This window comes from Rhipicephalus microplus, chromosome 8 (genome assembly GCF_043290135.1).
Source record: "Rhipicephalus microplus isolate Deutch F79 chromosome 8, USDA_Rmic, whole genome shotgun sequence".
NCBI lineage: Eukaryota > Metazoa > Arthropoda > Arachnida > Ixodida > Ixodidae > Rhipicephalus > Rhipicephalus microplus.
In genome coordinates, this window is record NC_134707.1 from 64,353,568 (window position 1) to 64,378,547 (window position 24,980).

The 24,980-nt window shown below is 45.5% G+C and overlaps 1 protein-coding gene and 1 long non-coding RNA gene across 3 annotated transcripts in view; one reads left to right on the forward strand and one right to left on the reverse strand.

Moving 5' to 3' along the window:
- LOC142769100 (uncharacterized) overlaps positions 1–24,980 on the forward strand; it is a 75,286-nt gene that overhangs the window by 7,112 nt on the left and 43,194 nt on the right. The window contains exon 2 of the long non-coding RNA XR_012885656.1: positions 7,102–7,189. This is a non-coding gene — a long non-coding RNA (uncharacterized LOC142769100). The remainder of the gene's footprint in view (positions 1–7,101; positions 7,190–24,980) is intronic.
- LOC119186558 (venom metalloproteinase antarease-like TserMP_B) overlaps positions 3,422–24,980 on the reverse strand; it is a 65,692-nt gene continuing 44,133 nt past the window's right edge. Inside the window, exons 8-9 of one of the 2 annotated variants that reach the window (XM_075872034.1) lie at positions 16,244–16,426; positions 3,422–3,874 (exon numbers count right to left, since the gene is read on the reverse strand). In XM_075872034.1, coding sequence (XP_075728149.1) covers positions 3,788–3,874; positions 16,244–16,426 — 270 coding nt within the window. In that variant the 3' untranslated portion in view covers positions 3,422–3,787. Of the gene's footprint in view, positions 3,875–16,243; positions 16,427–24,980 lie in introns of those variants that run through there. The other variant, XM_075872035.1, reaches the window with a different exon arrangement.

Genomic DNA, 24,980 nt, shown 5'->3' on the forward strand with positions numbered 1-24,980 from the left:
CGTGCACCCAAATCTGAGCACACGGGCCTACAACGTTTCCGCCTCCATCGAAAATGCAGCCGCCGCAGCCGGGATTTGATTCCGCAACCTGCGGGTCAGCAGCCGAGTACCTTAGCCACTACACTACTGCGGCGGGGCACTGGCATGGCTTGAGCGAATTGTTTGTTTGAAGGAAATGTACAAGTCGACAGTTTATCATTTTTTCGAAGAGTTTGCACAAGCAGGTTGTAAGTGCCATAGGTTCATAACTCAAAACTAAATAAGGGTCCCTGCCTCGTTTTAAAATGGGAATATTGATAGCCTTTTTCTAGGAAGTAGTTAGGGATAGCGCCAGAAAACTAGATAGCATTGTACAAGGAAAGAGCTGTTTGGAATGTTTTTCAGTATTTCATACAGCACGCGGTTGGAACTTGGGGCGGAATCACTGCAGGACTTTGGTGATGTTTGGAGTTCAGCTAAACTGAAGTCTTGGTTGTATGCCTCGTTTTTTGTGCATTTGTGTTTTACTTTCTTGTTTTCTATTCTTGTTTTGTATTCTTGGAAAGCGTCAGTATAGTGTGACGAGCTACACATCAGTTCGAAGTATGTGTCCAGAAAATTTGCCTAATCTTCCAAGCCGTCACCCGATGTGTTTACGAGTGGTAGTGAGTGTACTTGTGCTCCTGCTATTCTACCAACCATTTTGCAGACTTTAGCCTCCTGTGTATATGAATTTATTCCTGAGAAGAACTCTTACCAGCTTTCTCTTCTGGCTTGCCGACGCGTTCTCCTGCGTTGAGACCCATTCTTTAAAGCTGTCAAGATTGTCGGCTGTCGATGAGTTTCGAAGCAACATCTCTGCCCTGTTCTGCTCCTTTCACGCATTCCGACACTCAGTGTGCCACCATGGGACACGTCTCTTGCTAGGAATTCCAGATGTTTGCGGTATGCACTTGCCAGCGGCGCGTTAAGAAAACCTGTGAAGTACTTCAGAGCTTCATCTATGTTTGAGCTACATATGTCAGTCCAAATTAAACGAGTAATGTTGTGAAAATGTTCTCAGTACAGATGTTTCGAAATGGTTTATCAACCAATTGGGAACATCTGGAGGACATTTATATGATGTTGGTTTACTCAACACTACAGGAAAATGGTCACTTTCATATGGAGTATTTGTGATTTTCCATTTCAGTAGAGGTAGAAGTGAAGGAGGTACAATACTGAGGTCTATAGACGAGTAAGTTTTGTTGGCGACGTCATAGTACGTTGACTCTTTCCTATTCGACAGACGACAGACAGGCACCGTAAGATAAGAAAAACTTTTCAATGAGATGACTTCGTGCATCACAGCGAGAATCGCCCAACAGACCGCTATGTGAATTCAGGTCCCCAAGGAGCAGATAAGGTTCAGGTTGTTCGTCTATTAAATACAGGAATTCACGTCTTTCAAGATGGTGGTGTGGAGGTATGTGAAGATAGCAGATGGTGACGAGGTTGTTTAGAAGAACTGCTCGGAGAGTCAACGCGTCAACGGATCTCTGTAGTGGTAAATGTGTACACGTTACTTCTTGATTAACAGTAATGGCCACACCACCGGATGACGCCAAAGCATCATATTGGTCCTTTCGGAATATTACGTAAGTACGAAGAAAACTTGTTTGGGTGATTTTAGGTGTGTTTCCGGTACACACAGCACTTTTGGTAACTGTTTATGTAAGAGCTTTTGGACATCGTTGTGGTTTTTAAGCATTCCTCTGATGTTCCAGTCTGTAATTTGTGTTTCCATATTGGAAGTAAACTAGTGCTGTGTGTACAATAATGGGGTGACTCGTTTGAGCTGAAAGTTTGAGCTCAAGTAACAGGGCTGTCATCAGGACCTGTCATCAGGCCCTGTCATCAGCTTTTTAAAAAAGTTCCCTTGGCGTGCATCAGAGAACCGCGCCGCTCTTTCGGCACCTGAGGTGCTGCCGTATCTATTGCCTCCTCGGAAGCATTGGATGCCCGCACATGCAACCTGGCTGATCGAAGTTTGGGCCTCGCCTGGTGAGGTGAGGCCTTGAGACCTGATGGCCCTGGAGTCGCTGGTCTCAGTTTGTTATAAGACGGAGCAGGCTAAACTACGGCCACCTTACATGTAGGCGCCACAGCTAATGGTTCGCTCTGCGCAGGACGAAGGAGTGGCGAGGTCTGATGTGACGCTGCCCCCTGACACGACGCATCAGCATATGTGGGGTCATATAATTGTGAGACTCTTCTTCTTGCTTGTTTATATGTGATGTTTTCTTTTAATTTTAATGTGACCTCTTTTTTTCCCAAAATGAACAAAATTATGAGTATGCGGCATGATTCCCACCACAGTTCACACAGTGGACCCTTTCTTCGCATTTGTCGGATGCGTGGCCCACGGCTCCACACAGAGCACAAGTTTTCCGGCCACGACATTTTTGCGAGCCGTGGCCATATCTCTGACATGGAAAGCAACGGCGGGGGTTAGAAATATATGGCCTCATGGAAGTCTTTGTATACTTGAATGGTTTCGGGCAGATCGCTCGAAGCAGAGGTCAGTATTAGGTGTTTGGTTGGTGTTTCTTTTTTTTCTCTTTTTACCTTAATACGCTGTACGTTGGTGACGTTCTGGCTCTTCCATCCTTCCAAAATTTCAGCTTCGGTCAGGTCAAGCAAATCTGCGTCTGATACTATTCAGCGAGCCGAATTCATAGACCTGTGCGGCGTAATACTGATGGGTGTGTCTCCAAACGCTGTGAGGGTGTTCATTTTTTCGAATTCGTCTTTGTCACGTATCTCAAGCAGTAGATCTCCGCTGGCCATTTTGGTAACCTTGTACCTGGCACCAAGAGTTTCGGTTAAGCACCAAGTCACTACGAAGGGGGATACAGTTCTGGCTTGCTTGTTAGTTTTCTCGCAGTGTATAACGTGGAAATGAGGAAAGATTTGTCTTGGCCGGATGAAAAAATTGATATCTTCGGTGCGTACCCGCTTTGAGGAGGCACGATCACTAAGTAAAGGGAATGCTTTATGCATGCTAATTGCATGTTGTTCAGCAGCGTTGGCGGCCACCCACCACGGAGCCCATTGAGGGGATAGTGCAGGTTTGCGGATTCCGAAAGCTTGCAGACGCCAGTCATACAACACTGTCATAACACAATGCCCCTAGACCAAGGTAGGCTATTTCCACATGGTTAACCCTTGCCGCCGGGAAAATGGGAAGTAAACAGAAGGAAGAACTAGACAGAAAAGATAAAAAAGTGAGAAAGATGACGATGTAGGGAGAGAGAGATAGGAAATGGCGACTGGCGATTTACCCTGGGTGAGTCAGCCCAGGGGTGCCGTTCACGTGAAGCCGGGGCCAAAGGTGTGTGTTACCGCGGCCGGGGGTCCTAATGGTCCGATCACCCGGCGTCGGCTTAGTCAATTCACTCAATTTCAGTCGGTTTATTATTATTATTCATAAAAAAAGTGGAGTACAATGGGTAGTATTTATACAGTTCGGACCCCAGAACTCAGAACGAACCCCCAGGATCCCTTTTTCCTCGGACACTGCTCAGTCATGCACAGCTAACCGTGAGAGCAGATCGAAACCCTCTCCCCTTAACTAAGGTGCGTGGTGTCGCTACAGACCAAACGTCTGCTTCCACAGACGCCTATGCGGGGGGTTCAACGATTATTGGTTTGCTGGTCCTGTATGTTATTGAGAATCTCGCATTAATTCATTCTTGAACATTCCGTTCGCCAAAGTACAGATAATGTCATGCTGTGGTAAATTACCAGACGCACAGCGTATATGAAATCACAGGCTGTTGAATGTACGATAAGTACCATACATATTGTATATATTTGTCCAGTTATGATCCCCACAAACGCCTTGCTTGCATGTCTGTAAAAAAGAATAGTTACGTAGCTATCAGAATTACTGGGGCAGCACGACTATCCATTCCAAATGGCGAAGCGTGTACGCTACCAAACATCAGGCGTTCTTTCTGCACTCCGACTTGCATTCTGACAATGATTGACTCGTGTTGACCAGAGAACATCAACAGGAATTCCAAGTTCTTGTAAAAAGGTAGAATAGAAATACTGACTTGGCATCGTTCGGTAATCAAGCGTGAGATTTGTGAACTAATAAGTACCAAAGTAGGAAGTGAACACATGTTTGAAGCTGGCAGTGGCAAGTAACTACAAGGGCCGATAAAGCGGTCGCTCAGAACACTCAGAAATTGGAAAAGCATATTAGAAAGGCAGCAAGTTAGACGGGGCAGATGAAATTAAGAAACTACCAGGGAAAATTTGTGTAAGATCAAACATCATAGTGAATGTTAGAGGACATTAGAAGGAGTATTAACCACTACTTTCTTGTGTAAGGATGTATTATTTTTCCTTAAAACAAGTACTAAACAATCATAACAGACCTTGTGAATTCAAGAAGCAGGTCTTCATATAGCTCTACAATAAACACAGACAGAATAAAGGTTGTCGTTAGTAAACAAATGAACGGGTCTTGAATTGGTAGGGAATCACTGTGTTGCACCGCTTCATTGCCCCAAGTTTTAAAAACGGGGTTCTTAAGATACAAGTGCCAGCTTTACCATTAATTTGTTTTTTCAAAGTTTCGTAATATAAAAATGCCGGCTGATAAATTGAAAAATACACTTCTATCACGTTGATCAAGCAGACAGAGACACACAGCCTCTGATCACAGTCATCGGCAGCTCAATTTATCCATTGTGCTGCAAGCGTAGGTGCTTTTATTGCAATAGCAATACTATCGTTCCTTGACCTGCATCACTGTGATCGTCTTGATATCCGCACAAAGCTGAATGAATGACACCACCCTACGCATCATATCTTCTATGTATAACTGAAAACTTTAGAAGGCAGTAGATGGGGCGGCTCAAGCACGATAAAACGCGCTGACTGGCTCCCACCAGTGAAGGAGCATGAAGGGTTGGTGGAAGTATAATGCGTCGTTTCCTTCGTATTTATTTATTTATTTATTTATTTATTTTCAAGCACTGTTAGCAGGACGGTACGTCGGGCCAGTTGGTTAGGACCCATCGTGAACTTTCTTACAGCTCAACACCAGAAAAAAAATGCAGGACAGGGAAGGAGTAGAACAGAAAGAAAAGACGGCGCTGCTAGCCGATTGGGCCGTTACAGGGGTGGGGTTTAACCCTGCCTACATAAAATAACAAGGCACATCGTAAGCAAAAAAGTAAAAAATAAAAATACAATGTTCCATCTCATATAAACAGTGAACAAAATATGACATGTTAACTATTTTGTCAAACATAGAGAAGTATTGCACAGCGGTGAAAACAAAGAAAGTAGAAACATTTTACAACACATGATTTTGCGCAACCACTACATTATCCATACATTACATCATTTGTTGCCGAGCGTTAAGCATCACAATATTAAAATCGACATAACACTTGAAAATGGTATGATTTCTTACACTTAAATTGATTAAAAAAGAGCTAGCATTGATGAAATTTCACTTTATATAATCAGTTGTTTTCACTCAATTTTTTTCAAAAATTCAAGTCAAGTATTGATTAAAAGGGCGTAATCACCTGCGTGGGTGCCTGTGCTAACTCGGCAGGCATGAGAAGGCTTGCTTCCTAGTCTTGTACCTTCTCTTCTCTAACAACTTCAAGTTAAAAAAACGGACAGCACAATAGCCATTTCACTCACCAAAGTGGCGGTATTTCCTTTGTGCCAGCTTTTCTTGCACTTTAGCGATATCGGATTCTAAAGAAGTTAGCTCCTAGACTTAGCTCGTATAGCATTACAATTTGTTGCAATGCTATTCATCACTATGTACTCACGAAGAAATTGTGACTTCTATGAATGAATAATGTTGGCTTACAGCAGTTTTGGTTACGTCCGCCTGCGCTGTGGCAGGGATACAAAATAAAGTCGAGCCACCTTCGCTAGGGGTGCTTTACGCCGTCTATTTTGAGGTACACTGAAAAGGACAACTATTTTTTTTTCTATTAGCAAGCAAGTTTTTCACACTGCCAAAATCGTCACGCTAGAAAACGCGCGAAATAGAAAACTTGAGTATTGAAACCTCCTTGAAATTTCCGCAGGAAACTCTATATCGCCATACATTTTCATGGCGTCTACTTGGTCTCACATAGTTCGTAATCTCTCAATGGAAGTACACTATCCTCTCATTGGGTCGTAGACGTTATATGCCAAGTTTCAGGAGGCTTTGTTCTGAAAATGTAGCCAGAATACGAGAAATACACTTATAAAGCCATCACTATTCGTGTCGTGCTTTCAGCGGGAAATTAATTAGTGATACTTTGACCCTCGTTTTCTCTTTTTGATAAAATTATCATGAAATCACCACTGTAATGGTTCTAAAACTACGATTCATTGACTTAAAGACACTTTTTATTGCGACATAGGCTTGCCTTCAAGGCCTAATATTTTTTCAGTGCATTTATAATAAATATGTTCTGTCAGGCCGTGTTGTGTGTGAAGTGGTGTCTTGTGGAATGTGCTGTCATGTATATATCCAGCGGTTATACCTGCTTGTGTCGCTGTACCGAAGGCCAGCTTGAAGGAGGTAACGGGAGCGTTCCGGCTGTAACCCTTGCCATGTCAATATAAGGTGGTATGCATCTGCTTGCATCACATGGAGTTGTACAATACTGATACGTACCACCCACTGGTAAATGCGACCAGTTTTATGATGATATAACAGCCGGTGTAAGGGCCACCCTGAGCCTAAGCCTCCTAAGCACAACTTTTTTCACCTTTCAAGGTGAGGGGGGAGATAGCAGACACACGGTGGTACAAGAGCACGTGTATCCTGCCGGGGAACATTTTTACGGGTATGGAGTCAGTTTAGGGGCTGAGGTGAAAGGCGAATAGCTGAAACGTCCATACTTTGAGGGCAGTGCACCTGCTGGTCTGCAGCAGTGTTGTGTGTGTTCGACATATGGCCTTGACTCAAATGTACTTTGACTCAAGTAACTCTATTGTGGTTCATCTTGTGAATCGCTTCGCATATTTCCGTCGCCTTGTGAACTTAATTAGGCTCTTTAATAGCCCCTAAAGAATCCGTGAACACGTCAATTTGCTTAATTCTAGGCAGATCAGAGGTGGCATCCTGGATTTCGTCACGGATGGCTTGAAGTTTCATCACAAGAGGAGTGGCTTCAGTGGATAGATAACGCTGGTAAGCACGGACAAAATTATGCATAGTACTCAGAAATGGTGTCTTTTTGCCATCTTCTAGGATATCAGCATCTGTATATACTTTGCTGGTATTAGCGCATGGGTCTTCGATGATGGAGCGTTCGTCAATTGTACCTGATGTATCGGTGCGCCATAACTTGGTTGTTTTATTAGATGTGATGGCGGTGAATTCCCAGGGCAGCATAGACTCGGGCTGGTTTTCAGTACGAGAGCCATGTTGGAAGTAGGCATGCAACGCAGCAACAAGTGGAACAAGTGCCTTTTTTGATATCACGAGCTTTTCTCTTTGCCAAAATTCGCTCTGTTATTGTGTTTAGCTGGACGTGCTGATGTAAAGACGGTAAAAGAGTGATGCGACGCAACGCTGTTATTGTGCGCATAACATCATAGGTAATAGCCTCCAACTGTGTCAACTGTGCCAAAGTTAACCATTGAAATTGCGCCTAGTAGAGAATTGTTGGCTGCAGAACTGTGCAGACAAGCTGTCAAGCTACATCAGTACAAGCTCCGGCTGTTTTTGAAGCGATGCGGCGAAGCAGACGTAGCGTTTTTGTGGAACTCTGTCTAACTTTCCGGAGCCAGTGCACATCTCTACTGCACTGGTGAATATCGAGACCTAGTATGCAGTGCTCCGAAGCCTGAGGAATGGTCACTGCCCCTAGTGTAAATGTAAAAGGGCACTGTTTGTTCTTCCTGTGCCCTGCCTTGTTAGCCACCAGAACATAGCTTGATATTTGGGTGGACTTATCTAACGCTGCGTGACGAGTGTAGTTCTGAAATGATCAAGGGTTTTCTGGAGCTGCTGTGCTTGTCTCGAGATGTCTTTATGCACTAACCGTAAAGTTACTTCAACAGCCTAAATCATAAACTTCACGTCTGGAATTCGGTGCAGTTGCCAAGCTAGAGGTATTAAAGCAATGTTGAACAGAAAAGGAGCCAAAACAAATCTTTGCGGGACACCTCTGCTTCCATCTACTCTGATCGCAAACTTGCGGTTATGAAGAAAAAGTTAAGTGAATCCTACTACCCTCGGCGGAAGTCCCAGCTCGACGAGGTTGGATATGACTTCCTGGTCTATATAGCCGTGAGCTTGCGTTACGTTCGTTGCCACTACAGTGCTTACTGCATGGCTATGGGGAGACATTTAAAAGGTCGTTCGACAAAATAGAAAGTCTGTCTTCAGTCTCAAAATGAGAACGGAACTTGATTTGAGACAGCAGGTACTTATTGTGCATTTCAAGCCACCAGGATACAGGTCTGGTCAGCATCTTTTTAGCAAGCATGCAGACAGCACCAGTTAATGAAATTGGGCGTAAGGATTGCATGTTATTTGGAGATTTTCTGGGTTTTTGAATTGGGACGACAACTGAGTGGTTCCAATCAGATGGATGTCCCCAGTCTCCCGTGCTTTATTAATAGCCTCTAGAAGTGGATCAAGAGCTTCACCTTCTATATTCTTGAAGACTTCGTAAGGAATACCATCGGGACTAGGTGTTGTTCCTTTGTAAAAAGTTTCAATCACCGCTAATAGTTCGGCCACGCGGAAAGGACTGGATATATCGCATTTGGCACTTGGGTCAAGCCAACGCCGGCTATATTTTTTTTTCAGTGCCCGAACGAACGCTTTCCTCAGGCTGTCGAAGGCGTGCTTCACTTCCACTCGCTGATGTCGCATGGTGGCGTTGCGCGAGTAGACTACAGATGGACGTGTTCTTTGGACGCTCCAGATTGACTGCGCTGATGAATGGTTTTGCATGTTTGGAGCTTGATTTTGTAATTAATAAGGCAGCAGTTAAAACTTTGTAGTACTTATTAGATTGTACGGTTTTTCGGGGGTCAGTCACCAGGCATTTACTACTTTGTGTGTGTGTGTGTGTGTTTTTTTCTTGTCACCCCAGGGGAGTCGGAGGCGCACGTACACCGAACACGTAAATTTTCGTAGTAGAGCCTAGACTTTCTTTTTTTTCGTAATGCAGGGTTCTTCACACGCCGTGCATCGTAATTATCGAGTGGGACGATTCACAAGGACAATTGATGTGAAAAAAACATGGTGTAAGGACTGTAAAATCTTCATGTTGCGGGATGGGTTTGAAAACGATCCCAAGTGCAGATGCGAAAGGAGAAGAGGCTAACGCCAAGTGTAGGAAATGTAAGTTCAAGGAAAAAAATGGAGAAAATGGTGGTTGCCCAGAGTGAACTACTGATGAGAATCACCGAGCTGGAGACTGCGTTAGCGACAGTGGAAGAGACAATGAAGGCTATGGGAGAAAGGCTCCAATCCGCCGAGGGGGCACAGCGAAGGCAAACAAAGGAGTGGCCGAAGGAAAGAACTGTTGGGCGCCGGCAACCAGAATGGCGAGGAAGAAAAAGCAAGCAAGTTTGCAAAAAACAGGTTCAGTCGGTTAAATGGTTCCAAGACCATAGCTTCAGCGAAGCAGGGGTGGGGCTGGGAGGGGACAAAGCAGCCGCGTCACAGGTGCAAGTAACCCCCAGGTGCAGGATGCTAAAGCTGAAAAGTCAAAGCACGTGATAATCGCCGGGGACTCGATTTGAAATCGATGCGTAGAAGCAATCAAAGAGAGCATAAGAGGTGACAAGAAGGTTGCAGTAGGGACGTTTCCAGGACGCAAGCTAAACGCAGTCATGAGGCAAGCGAGCGCAAAACTCAAAGCTACAGGTGATGGACGAAACCTCGTGATATTTGCAGGTGGTTTAAACGATGTCATAAATGAAGATATGGCAGAACTAGTGATTACACTGGCGAAAGAGGTCGATGACATACGCGCCATTTCTCCTCAGGTACATGTAGTGGTATGCATGATACCGGAGGTACCGGTGCGTGACGGCAACCTGCGAAGAGCTGTTGCCAACGCAAATCAAGAGATATGGCGGATAAGTCGAGAGAAAGGCTTTGAGTTGATGGAAATAAAGAGAGGTGCATAGGTGGGGTGGTCTTCAACGAGACAAAATTCACTTCGATGGGAGGCTAGGTCATGAGGTGGGTTGGTGACTTGCAGGATGCACAGTAGCTTTTGGGAGGGGGGGGGGCACGCGGGCCTTTCGGGGTGCATGATAGCTAGTACCGAGGAAAACAACCAGGAGAACTCTTTGACAGGTGGTATAGACAGATACAATTCCAAAGTGGCACCAATATCTAAGACACGTAGAGTCCGGGGCAGAAATCGACGTAGCCAAGAGGGCCGACACAATTCAGACGTAGGGTACATTAACATGTAGGGTTGCAGGAATAAGCTGAAGTGAAAAGAAATAAGAACAGCTAAAGGAGGAGAGGCCGATGGTATATGATTTTGTAGAAACACATCTTAGGGACATGGAGCAACCCCCTAACAATCCGTACTACGCGTGGGAATATTGTAATAGAACAGAAGGCTGCCAAAAGGGGCGTGGTATTCGGACATTCATTCATAAAGTACAGACTGGCAAAGGGTAAAGTAGGAGTGCAAGGAACATTTATGGCTAAAAGGGAAAGTGGCAAGGCTAATGACGCTCCTCGGTTTTGTATACTTGGGGACTGGGGCAGAAGCTAGACAGGAAAATCAACAAATGGTGCCGTGCATAGGAAATGACATTGACGAACTAGGAGAAGATTGTGAGGTAAATATATTACGAGATATGAATGCGCACATAGAAGATATAGATGAATATACTGACCCAAAGTGCAAAATGCTAATAAATATGTGTGAAAGGCATGATTTAATCATTCGCGGCAGCACTCAGAAATGTGAAGGGCAGATAACATGGGAGGTGGGAAGGCTGCAGTCGACGATAGATTACGCAATAGGGACGCATAAGATGTATGATCGGCTAAGGGTGATGAACATAGATGAATATGGGTCCAGAAGCCTATGTAATGATCACAAACGTATCAAGCTGAGCTTTGGAAAAAAATGAAATTGGAAAGGTGGCATTACGAGAAACTACATGGTAATATTTATCCATCCATAAAGGCAAACAGAAATAGCAACTCAACAGATTGAGAGAATAATCACCGAGGATACTAAAACAGAGTGCACATACACAAATCTATCTCGATTGTTTGAGTTAGAGCTCGCTAAGGTACGAGTCAAATCAACCGGGAAAAGCAGACACAAAACCCAAGAGCTGGTGGGAGGAGGAAGTAAGGGAGCCATAGTACGGTGTCGGGAAGCATCCAGGGAACACAGGTATGCTAAACAGAGGGGGGAACCGGAAGATCATTTCAAACGAAAATGGGATAACTTTTTTGAGCTGCAAAAAGGAAGCGTCTGATTTGATCATTGAAAAGATTACAAGGAAGGGGCCAAATGGATGTCGGAAGTAAACAAAAAGAATAGAAAGGCAGCTTCAAAGTTTTGGAACAATCTCAATTTTCTGGGTAATAAGACAAGCATGAAACAGACGTTTATAACTACAGTTCAAGGGGTCAGACTAGAAGGCAATGGAATATATAAAAACAATGATGACAGAAAGATTCAAACACCAAGAAATAACTGCACACACCGTAACAGATGAGGACGGGCTAATTAGCTCAGTGGTTCCACCGGGACAACGAGAGTGTAAAAAGGCAGAGAAAAGAGTTCCTGATAGCATATCAACAGGCCCTGACGGCATCCCAATCATGCTAATAAAGGCACTAGGACCAAACTCTGGGCAAACATCAAGAGAGGCAGCGAGCAAAGCAATAATGAATGGTGAAGCTCCCAATGGGTAGAAATTAACCAGGCTGAGCATGACCTCTAAAGAAAAGGGGGACAAAGCCATTATAAACAACTACAGTCCTATAACAGTGACATCAGTAGTTTACAGGCTGGTGATGCAGCTAGTAAAGACACAAACATGAGTTGAGAATGAGGGGGTGTTGGGAGAACTACAAAATGAGTTCCGTAAACGGAGGAGGTTGGAGGACAATCTGTTTTCATTGATGCAGTGTAATGAAATAGCGGGAAAAGAACACAGGGCCTTGTGGCTGGCATTTCAAGATATCAAGGAAGCTTACAATAGTGTGATTCAAGAAAATTTGGGAAATACTGGACACACTAGATGTGGAAGACGGCATAACTAATCTTCTAAAGGATATTTATAAAAGTAACAAGGTAGTTATCAGATAGGAAGAACAGGTATCTGAACCTATAGAGATACAATGCGGGCTTCGACAGGGATGTCCCTTGACACCTTCGTTATTTATGCTGTATCTCCAACGACTAGAATCGAATTTAGAGGGGAGTCGACTCGAATTCAGCCATTCTGTTGCCAAGCAAGGAAAACACATTGAACAGTCATTACCAGCATTGATGTATGCAAATAATATAGTATTAGTAGCCGACAACAAGGAAGATCTGCAGGTATTGATGGACGTCTGTGGTAATGGGTAGGTAGGTTTAATTAGAAGTTCAGTAGGAAAAAATCGTCAATCATAATTTTCAATGATAAGAAAGGCAGTGAGCGTAAGGTACGGGAAGTCACGCTATAAATAGTGGATACATACAAATATTTGGGCGTACGGAGAAATAACGGGGCTGAGTATATAAGGAAGCACAAAAGATATGTAATAACTAAGAACACCAGGAATGCAGCTTTAATAAAAAATAGGACAATGTGGAACTACCAAAGGTGTCACGTTGTGAGAGGGATTTGGAAAGGTGCCAGTCCCGGTTTTGACGTTAGGCAATGTGGTTTTGTGCATGAAATCAGAAGTTCAAGAAAGATTGGAAATTAAACAACGTGGCATAGGTATACTTGCTTTGGGAGCGCACGGGAATGCCCCAAATCGGGGGTCATGTGGTCTTGCCTATGTGGGAACAACTAAAAGAGACATAAATCAGAAATTAAAAGAGCACCACAATAAAGTGCAAAAGGCTACCGATGGTCACTCGGTGATCAACTGTAAGGAGTGCGGTTGTGTGCCGTATTTCGATAACACTTGCTTGTTATATCGGGACGGAGATTTATTAACCCGTTTGATCGTAGAAGCAGCGGAAATGACACGTGATAATTTTGAGTGTGTTAGTGCACCCTCTATCTCGCTCACGCAGAAAGAACTTTGTCTTGGGATGGGTGATAGATAATAACCGATAAGTAATGTACTGGCCTTGCATATGTGCTTTTTGTTGGTCTGCCTTTTATTATTTTTTATATTTTACCCCTTTTATAAGCTCTGACGTTTGCAATAAACGTTTAGTTGAAGTTAAGCGCTTGTGTTTTTTCTGTGTAATAGTTGCTGCGCTTCCTACCAAGATTGATCAAGTAGTTGCGAAGAACACATGCCTTTGAAATTAGCTAAGTGTCCAGAAAAACAAGTGCTGCACGGGTCTCGTTTCCAAGTTTTCATTACACCTTAAAATTGAGAATACCGCCGAAAACCGAGCCATATAGCAGCTTCGATTGCAGCCTGTTATGCCACAGACGTGTTCCTCGTTCGGGAGCAATTCTCTCAAGATCGAGCGCTGTTCCAAGATACTGTCTCCCCCCCCCCCTCCCAGCGCCACCTTACACGCAGAAGACCACGGCACCGTGCAGTTCCAGGAATAACGTTACCTCCTTCTCCGAGCCACCTTGCAGTTCCAGGTATGACTGCGTCTCCTCTGCCGAGCCCCGGGAACTGGTCTCAGAGAAGGGACCAAAGACGTTATTTAAGGCCGTACCGGCCCCATCCCATGTTTGGGGGATTTTGCCCCAGCCGACGTTGCCGTGCTGGCGGGCTCTGTACAAACGACAACCTGCTATAGTAAACGCTCCTTCTTGTTGCTGTTTTCAAAACTGATTGCCTCCCTATACGGCCTCTGGGCAAAGGCTTCAGCGAAGTCTGTTTGACAACTCGCCGCTCTCGGCTACCGCAACCATCGCATCGAACCCGACTTCCTGAGGAGCCGCAGCATTCGTTTGCGCGAGGGACGGCACGGCGCCTTCTCTACACTAGGTCAGCGCCTGGCGGTGAAACGCCGCACTAACCGGCAGCTGCTTCCCATTGAAATCCGCTCCTTCGCCTGGGCACTGAAAAAATAGAGGAAGCGCTGGTTGAGCTCGTCGATTTCAGGGGAGGTTATAGAAGATGCGCTGTCATACTTCGGGAAAAGTGCTCTTGCAGCCTGCTCTGCAAATTCTTGTGGCGTACTTTGCATCGATAACCTAATGCTCGCTGCAGGGTCAGATTGCTTGTCACCGTGTTCCATCGACCGGAACGCTCTGTTTCTCATGCCAGATCGAAGTGTCTCACTCCACATATGCCACCGCCGTCGAGAAAGCTGCTTTTCATGCTAACGCACTTTTGCCGCTATATGGTTGTCATGTGCGTGGCTACCTGGTACATCTGGGTTCCTCGACGCCTACAGTTCCACCTGACGTCGCTTCGCCCAAAGTTGTAAAAGATTGAAATCCAGTTGAGGTTGTCCTTCGTCAGCGGTGGTCACTAATGCGTTACTGCGGAGCAGTTCTCGGAAAGCGGGAAGAATTTCTGTGGGCTCTGTGAGTATTTTATTAAATGATGATTCTCGAAATATAACCAAATGCATGATCGCTTCGTGTCGTCGAATTTTCGTTATGCATCTTCTTTGTGAACCGATAATGATTGACATATGTTCACTACCCCAGGTTTCCGGCTCCACCCGCCATTGCAGCTGTTTAGTCGGACAGTTCATGTTTGTCATGTCGTGCTCATCGGATTTAGATAGGCCACGTCAATATTGTGGTTGGCCCTCTGATGTGAGTCTTTCTGCATCAATAGTACACTGTGGGCAAAATGCCTGCATGTGTATCCGTGGACAGCAACAGTAACAGAAAATGGCCCGACGAAGGTAGGGTTTGGGGCGCAACCACCACCCACGGTAGTAAAATTTGTCCGGAGTGCATTGGGGGCCCTGCACCGTTACGAAGCAAGTACGACTTTTGCCCATGAATTTGGTCGCGAAAACCCTGTGCGTCAGGGAGTACAATTGAGGGCATACTATCTCAAAAGAGTCTTCAGGGTCAATGCCATACACAACACGCTTTTGTATATCAGGACCCGAAGCAAAGTAGCATTGCACAGTTAGCTGCTGATCTTCTGACAGTGGTATAGATGTTAAAGAGCATAGTTTCTGCAAATCACTGAGCGCTGCCAAATGCACAGTAATCGTGCTGATCGATTTGTATGCTGCGAGCCCTCTGTATCCCTTTGTTTCAAGTGCGTGGTCAGTGACCCTTTCATCTCTTTGGTGGGCACTGAAGTTATGTCGGAGCACGAGAGGGGTCGTATGTGAACGCGACAAGAGTGGAAATGGGTGGGCGTTCGGTAAGACTGAGAAGTGGATAGCGTGGAGGCATTATCAGGGGTGGTCCTTACCCGTTTTTTTATGCGATGACATCCCGTTCATGCGCAATATGACAGGAGGACCTCGCTTTGCTGGATTAGCAGGATCGCCAAAAGACTGCACGTCCATGGGGTCACCACTGTCCACCGACAAAACCGCTTGGTTCGTACTCTCATCACGAAGTTTGCAGTCCTTGGTCATCCATACTGACTCATCATTTCAGTTTGGTGTTCCTTTGGGACAACACTACACGGTTAAAAAATATTTCAGTTTTGTTTTTACACCAAGGACCTTTTCTCCATTGGGAACTTATTCGAAAACTTCCCCACGTCATATTTTATTCGATGATGAAATAACATGCCTTTTCACAATTACCTGATCGCCTAAGCATTAATTTATATGCTCCCCAACGCGTTTGACCGGCTATAGGTTGTAATTTATGGCCATGCAAAACCCGCATGTGCGGCCAGTACAACTACACTCACTCCGGCTTAGTACGCAGTTTGAAAAGCCACAGATATATTTTGATTGTCATACCTCAAATGGTAAAAAGTAATGAACTATACTGTCTCAATGGTAGCAGTATTAGTTTAGAGCGAAAATTACACTCACTTGTCTGACCCAACAAAGACCGTCGGGGGCAGAATCAGTGACAAACAATGGGGATAACACAGCAATGGGCCGAAAATCAAACTGTTGTCCATTTACGAAAAAAAAACGAATCCAAATGAAAATGACGCCACGAGTACCTTGTTTCCGCCGCACGGCATGGCTTCTGGCATAATGTGGTAGTGGCATGTTTTGGGTGCTCCATCATTATAGAAGTCAGCGTAATACTCTGAATCTTCAGTGTTGATAGCCTCTAGCTCTTCAGGAACTCCGTCGACTGAGGGCCAGCAACATGTTAGTTTACACTGTTCCATACTGGTATTCTTGAAGTAACAGATAAAAAGCAAAGAGGATAGAAGGCACAATGAATATGAATTCCTGGGGTAGACTTTCAAAATAGGCAGATTTTCAGGGGGAGATGACAACTTGAGGAGGTTAAAGATACTTAGAAAATACACAGTTAGAAAAAATAGATACAATAAACTGTTTTTCAGGTGCACATCGTCTAAACCATCAGAAAGCAAAATATAGGAAAACTTCAAGATGAATTTAATCAATATAGATAACCCTGCTAGAGAATGGACTTCAACACACATTTACATGCGTCTTTTTCTCTATAACTTGTGTTGCCTGCGAACATACATTTTCTTGGCCGTCAGCATCGAACAAGTCGAACAAGGATCGAACAAGTCAACGCCAATAAGCATACAATCCAAACTGGAAATCCCGCTTTTTAGATCCCGCGTCTTATAGATGTAGATTATTCTCGTGCTAGAGTGGCCACGGTTGTGGAACGCTAAACAAGTCTTACTTTAGGTTCAAGCATGACTTCGAAGAAGCGCATCGCAGGTATACCGCACTTTGATTGCGTAACTCACATTCTAAATAGAGCAGGAAGCAGACACGGCGTCAGTGCTGTTTTGACAGCTGCCAATAAGCTAGGCAATATTTGGAACGATTTGCAGGAAAAGAATAAAAGAGTAAAAGAGGACAGAAAGCCATGCGATAGTTATTTTGCACAACGCATGAACAACATCAATGATTGCTCCACAACTGTTGTACACTTTAAAAAAGAGCGAGTAAATATGGTATCTTTTTGTTCCCCAACAATAATCGTCATCTATATTGCGTTCCATCCTTGCGGTATCGCCCCACGCCCGGTACATTCCGGTCAGGATCGACATGCCCATTATCAGGGTTACATTGAATTCTCGATAGGAAAGTGGCCAGCACCGAGTTTTCAAGAAAGGAAGCGCACGCAAGCCTGATGACGATTATTGTTGTGGGACAAAGAGACACCCTTTTTACTCGATATTTTTTTAGACTGTGTATGGTGCCTTTCAGGAGCGGCCGAGACGTTGGAGAGACGAGCCGCTGAATTAACCAGATGTTACTGGAAGAATGATACAAACCAGAGGCTCACGTTCCGATCTATCTTGACATTGTAAAAAGTCTAGGCGCACGCCGAAATTCAATGAATGGGAATAACGAAACGCGTCTATTTTTGAGGCATGGCATATTGATAACAGGGGTAGCGTATGCGTGAGCCAATCCTATATTACTTTGCATAATGATGAAATCAAATTCCTGAACAGGTACTTATCACTTTAGCACGCAAGCGTGCCGCTTGGATTGTTGGTTGGTCCGTTGGTTGCTTCCTGAATAGTTTGGCGCAACCCACCCAGGAGGATAGGTCATGAGTCAGATGGTGCCTTGCAAGTTAAACTAACTCATTTCATAAAGGAAAGCGTTCATTGCGATATAGATATGACAGATAATAATTTAAACTAGAAAATTTAAAAATAACTTTGTAATGAGTGGCATAATTACCACACACACCAGAAAAAAAAACTCATATGCCCGAAACAACGGAATTCAGCTACGTTTAGCATTCCATTCTTGTCGACTGTCGTAAAAAATTTGTAAAAGCGTTGAAAACTTTCCTGTAGCTAAATTTGAATGCCGTTGCACCAAATTAAAGAATCACTGGATATAACAAGATTAAGCCCAACATTGGTAGGGTTTCTTCTAGTAGCCTTTTACTTCGATTCGGAGATATTCGGCATGTCCAAAAGAAGTGCTCCAAAGATTCACTCTCAGGTGAAGCTATAAAGGTGACTGTGCCAGACCCAACCTGGGAAGCTAAAATTCAATAAAGGGACTCGACAACGCAGCCTTGTAATCACAGTTTTCTCCTTTCTTTGTGTACACCACTTCGTCTTCCAAGGGAAGTATAGTTGTAGATAGTCTGATGAAAACAAAGGAGATTTTCGGAAGTCCTTCGTCGTTGTAAGTTTTTCAAAACGCGTAGCTGTGGTACATATATTCAGTCGTAAATAAAATAGGCAGTGCAAGAACATTTAGGTAGAATATAGCGAGTGCATCTGCATGCCCATTTAGAGCTAAACCTCTATGGCCTGGTTAGCCGAACGAGTCGCACATGTCTAGGAATGAGCGAGTACAATGTCTCTAAGACACGCGACAAATTCGGTGCGCTTAAGGCAGCACAGACAGAGAGACAGCATGTTAGAACAAACTTCGCTCATATGCCTCGAGGAAATTTACGCAGTGCTAGAACTACTCCCAACAGCTCAGCTTGGTAAATAGGGGTGAAGTCGGGTAATCGAATTGAGAAAGCCCAATCTAGATAGGATGATGGGATTCCTACGTCTGCCTTTTCTTAACAAACGGAACCATCAGTCGCTATCAGATTGGATGTTTCTAGATAGACTAAATGACCTTTCAAAATGCCTTTTAGATACTGCTATGGTAAAATGTTAGCAATATTGAAATATATATAATCAAATTCAATCCTGATTGCATCTGTAGTGTTCAATACAAGTACTTCGCACAGGTGAACTCGTAAGAGGGACAAACGTTTCTGTGTAAAAATAACTTTAGAGGACCGCAATCCAGACCATTGTTGGTTGAAAAATGAGGCCTACTGGTTAATGATTACATACTGTGAGCTACTCTGAGATAAAATATATATATATATATATATATATATATATATATATATATATATATATATATATATATATATATATATATATATATATATATATATATATATATATATATATATATATATATATATTTATATATATATATATATATATTGTCGCAGTGCAGCGCGAACAAAAGATGACAGCAGCTTACGGCAGCGAAAAGAGCGTATTCAGGATCAGCTGTACAGCAAGAAGCCTGCTTCGTTGTCCTCCCGAAAAACCACCTGACCCACTAGCTGGAATCTACAAAACATTCCTATCATCGTTCTTTTTTTTATAAACACGTGTTGCTTGCCTCTCCTTATAAGAGCATCGCCCCGATCCTGATTCAGACGCACAATATTTTTTTAACGTGCAGTCACTCACTCACATACGGCTTCATACGCACTACATGAACAAGTTCAGGCTGGTGCTGGCGACGCCTCGGTCATTGGGGACTGTCGGAGACAACCTCGTAGGTGACGTCACTTAGCTGGTGCGATACTCAGTATGGCCCGAAATATCGCCTTAGCAGCTTCTCGGAAGTCCACGTTTTCGTACGGTTGTCCAAACCCACACTCTGTCACCGATTATGTACGTTAGAGTTCTATGGCGAGCATTGTAGCGGCCTGCGTCGTAGTGTTGTCGCTGGTGGATCCGTTAGCGGGCGAGCTGCCTGGCTTCTTCTGCGCGTTCAGTGAACACGTCAGCGCCTGTGTCGGTAGCGTCCCATTCATGTGGCAACATCGCATCCAGCATAGTCCGTACCTCCCGTCCGTGAACCAAGCTGAATGGAGTCATGCGAGTCGTCTCTTGTTTAGCCGTATTGTATGCGAACGTGATATAGGGTAAAATTTCGTCCCAATTCTTATGTTGGACATCCACGTACATCGACAGCATGTCTTCAATCGTCTTGTTGAGGCGCTCCGTTAGTCCATTTGTTTGCGGGTGGTACGCAGTGGTCTTACGGTGAGTCGTTCCACTAAGCATCAGGACGTGGTCTAAAAGAGCTGCCGTAAATGCTGTTCCGCGGTCTGTGATCACGATAGTCGGGGCACCGTGGCGTAGCACAATATTTTCTATGAAAAATCTTGCCACTTCCACTGCGGTGCTCTTTTGGATAGCTTTTGTTTCGGCATACCTGGTTAGGTAGTCTGTTGCGACTATAACCCAGTGATTCCCTGCAGTAGATGTAGGAAGGGGTCCCAAAATATCCATTCCTATCTGTTCAAATGGTGTACGTGGAACCTGAACTGGTTGCAGCTGACCGGCGGGTCTCTTTGGAGGTGACTTGCGTCGCTGGCAATCGATGCAAGTCTCAATGTGGTGCTTGACGGCTGTTGTGAGTTGTGGCCAGTAGTATCCCTGCTGTAATCTTGCCAATGTGCGAGTGTAGCCTAAATGGCCAGACGTCGGCTCATTGTGACATGCTTGGAGCACTTCAGTTCGAAGGAGTGCAGGAATAACGAGCAAATAGGGAGCTCCAATGGATGAAAAGTTTCTTTTGTAGAGGACGCCATTGCGTAAGCAAAACGACGATAATGTCCTTGCAAAAACTCTAGGTGCCCTCGAAGAACGTCCGTCCACGTAAGTAATCAAATCAAGCAATTCAGGGTCACTTTGTTGTTGTTGGGCAATTGTGGACGCGTCGAGAACACCAAGGAAGGCCATATCGTCGTCGTCAGAAAGAGAAGCTGACTGTACTGGTGATCGAGACAGGCAGTCGGCGTCTGTATGGTGCTTCCCAGACTTGTGTATGACCGTCATATCAAACTCTTGTAACTTCAAACTCCACCGCGCTAATCAGCCGGTTGGATCTCTTAAAGTAGTCAACCAACAGAGGGAATGATGGTCACTTATAACTTTGAAAGGGTGGCCATACAAATACGGGCGTAATTTCATAACTACCCAGACCACGGCGAGGCATTCTTTCTCAGTTGTTGAATAATTGGCCTCAGCGCGTGTTATCGTCCTGTTTGCGTAGGCGATCACTCGTTCTGTGTCTTCTTGCCACTGCACAAGCACAGCTCCGAGGCCTACATTGCTTGCGTCAGTGTGAAGCATTGTTGGCGCTTGCTCGTCGAAGTGAGCAAGCACTGGAGGTGTTTGAAGACGTTGGCGGAGGTCATTAAGCGCTGCTTGCTGTTCGTGATTCCACTCAAAGGTGGCATCGTCTCAAGTGAGGCGAGTTAATGGCGACGCAATCCGTGCGAAGTCGGCGATGAACCGGCGATAGTAGGCGCATAAGCCCAGAAAGCGCATGACAGCTTTCTTATCGGACATTACTGGGAACTGTGCCACGGCCGCAAGTTTTTCGGGATCAGGCCGAACGCCGGTACAGCTGACGACATGACCGAGAAACAGCAGTTCTTCAAAACAAAAGTGGCATTTCTCTGGTTTCAATGTGAGGCCTGCGGAGCGTATGGCTCGTAAAACAACTTCTAGCCTCTTGAGATGCTCGTCAAAAGTTGGGGAAAACACTATGACGTCGTCTAGATAAACTAAACAGGTCTTCCATTTTAACCCTGAAAGTACAGTGTCCATGAGCCTTTGAAAAGTAGCGGGCGCTGAGCACAGACCGAAGGGTAGAACTTTAAATTCATATAAACCATTCGGCGTCACAAAAGCGGTTTTTTCTCGATCTCTTGGGTCTACCTCGATCTGCCAATATCCACTTCTGAGGTCCATTGAAGAAAAGTAGCGAGCGTTTCGAAGCCTATCGAGGAATTCATCAATACGTGGAAGCGGATACACACCTTTCTTAGTCACTTGATTCAGCTTCCTGTAATCCACGCAAAAACGCAGGGTACCGTCCTTTTTCTTAACTAATACTACAGGCGATGCCCACGGGCTCTGTGATGGCTGAATCACATCATCTTCAAGCATTTTAGCGACTTGTTGCTGTATCACTTCCCGTTCCTTTGGAGCCACATGATAAGGATTCTGGCGTATAGGCCTTGCTGCGTCGTGGGTAATTATTCGATGCTTTGTTAGCGGCGTTCAACCGACCCGTGATGTTGATGAAAAGCAGTCCTGGAATTCAGCTAGCAGCTCAAGAAGTCTCGTTCGTTCGTCCCTTGACAACGTAGTACCAACGTCAAGATTAGGTGCGGATTCTTCTTGAGGTGCTTCGTTTAGGGCCGATAAACTGCCTTGGATTTCTGCAGTAGTGTCAAAGTAAGCGACAGCTGTACCCTTCGAGAGATGTCGGCGCTCAGTGCTGAAGTTAGTGAGCAGCAAGTCTGTGCGTCCAGCAGTGACATTGACAAGACCTCGAGCAACTGAAATACCGTGGCTAAATATCAGTGAGCTTATTTGGTCAGCAATGCCGTCGCCGTGAACGGCTCATCCCCTGCCACCGAAACAAGCGTACACGATCGTGGTGGGACGACCACATCGTCATCCGTCAGACGCGAAGGCCCTGAACAAGACGTATGTCTCGGCTCTGAACAATCGACTAAAGTAGGGCTGTTGTTGCGAAATGTAATGACACTGTCAGGGATTTTGATGACGGCACTATGTTCTCTCAAAAAATCCATTTCGATAATCAGGTCTTTACAGCATGAAGCGAGAACGACGAACGTCGCCACAAAAGTAGAGCCACCGATGTCTAGCCTTGCTGTGCACATTCCGACAGGCATCAGTAATTGGTCACCTGCCATCCTTAAGTGAGGTCCCATCCACGCTGTCCTTACTTTCTTGAGGCGTACGGCAAGGTCATCACTGATAATAGAGAAGTCAGCCCCGGTGTCGACTAAAGCTTTGACTTGCTGTCCATCCACAAGAACGGTAAGGCCTGGTGTCACAGTTTCGTCGGTATTACGTCTTGTCGGCTTTACAGCGTCCTGAGGTGGGAGTAATGGGGGCTTTTTTTCGTCGTGTTGACAGCCTGCAACCTTACCTCCTGAGGTCGCCGCCTTCAGTTTCCCCGGTGTGGGCTAGGTGACCTCGCTCCTCTGGTGTCGGCAAAAGTGCGGCGCTGCAACGAAGGTGACTGGGAAGGAGAAGGAGAGTGTGATTGATGTCGGAAGACCGGCTCGTAATCAGTTGTAGTCTCGTCATCATTGTTACGGCGGCCGTCAAATGGGTGTCGAGGTACCGGAGGTCCTTGAGAACCGACATCGCCACGGCGGGATACGTACTCGTTGGCATGTCGAATGTCAAACCGTGGCCTGAGAGGGCGAGACGGATCGGCGCGGTGCCAGCAATAGCGGCCTATGTGGCCTACACCTCCGCAGTTAAAACAGAGTGAACGCCTGTCGGCAGTGCACCAGGTGTCTGTTCGGCGAAGCTGTGGTTGCCGTGATGACTCCTCATGCGACGAAGGCCATGGCAGGCCAGAAGACGACTGGTCGTATGGGGGCTGGATGGGTGGGCGCCACGATGTCTCCCCCTGTGGTGGTAACCAAGGAACAGTTGCAGGTGGCGGGTAGTATGAAGGCGGAGCGGGTGGGGAGCTGCGAAGGGCGGCGGCGTACGTCATGGGACGTTGTTCGGGGGCAGTTTCAGCTGTAGAGAATGCTTGGCGTATTTCGTCACGGATGACTTGAGCGACAGATGTCATGGGTGTATCCACTACCGGAGTCCGCAGCCTTTGCAATTCTTCACGGACAATCTCTCTAATCATGTCACGTAAGGAGCTATGACTGTCAAGCGTCACAGTGGCGGCCTGAATTTGGGGGCTGCTGCACAAGCGGTCATATTGTCGGCAGCGTTGGTGAAGGGCCAGCTCGATAGCCGTTGCTTCTTTGATGAAGTTCTCTACAGTGCTTGGCAGGTTGGGCAGAAGTCCGGCGAACAGCTGCTCTTTCACGCCACGCATGAGGTAGCGCAACTTCCTATCTTCAGACATCTGCGGGTCAGGCCTCCGAAATAAACGTGTCATGTCTTCGGCGAACATGGCGACCGTTTCATTAGGTTTTTGGACCCTTAGCTCTAGTAGTTGGTGGACGCGGTCACGTCTGTCTACATTGGCAAAAGTTACAACCATCTTCTGGTGAAAGTCGGTCGATGTGGACAGGTTGCCTTCTGTGTTCTCGTACCAAGTACGAGCGCTGTCATCGAGATAGAAGTAGGTCTGGCCGAGTTTTCCCTGAGCAGACCAGTGGTTGATCTTCGCAACACGGTCATAGTGGTCCAACCAGTCTTCTGCATCTTCGTGTGCGCCACCACCAAAGCGTTTAGGCTCCAGCGATTGAAAAAAAACGTTACCTGGGATGGAGCGGGAGGACTGGTGCCGAGAAGTACAGGCTGGGGGCTGGTGTTAGCCATTTCTAGATGTCTGGTAGAAGTTTTCTGTGAGGGGTTGCAGTCTGGAGGAATACCTCGTAGCCGACGACTAAATCGATGGACAGGGGTTGCAGTAGGCATGTCCGGGCTGGATGAACGACTCCCACTAGGCGTGTGAAGCATCGGGCAGCGTCGCGGCTCAGCTCCTCCACCAGTGTCGCAGTGCAACGCGAACAAAAGATGACAGCAGCTTACGGCAGCGAAAAGAGCGTATTCAGGATCAGCTGTACAGCAAGAAGCCTGCTTTGTTGTCGTCCCGAAAAACCACCTGATTCACTAGCTGTAATCTACAAAACATTCCTATCATCGTTCTTTTTCTTATAAACATGTGTCAATATATATTTTAAAGCATGTTTGTACTGTTAGAGTCTAGGACATTGTTCGCAACATATTTAGGTAGCCCCAGCCATAAGTGTAATGATTCGCGTTTTAACAGAATCAGCGGTCAAACATTATAAGCCGGAGCGCAAGAAAACAACACACAGCCGAATTCGAATATCAGTCAAATGTAGAAGCAATAAATCATGACGAGCACCTCTCTACGCAAACCGGTACAATAATTACTGAGTCTACGCAGCATCGCTACGACACGTGCTCC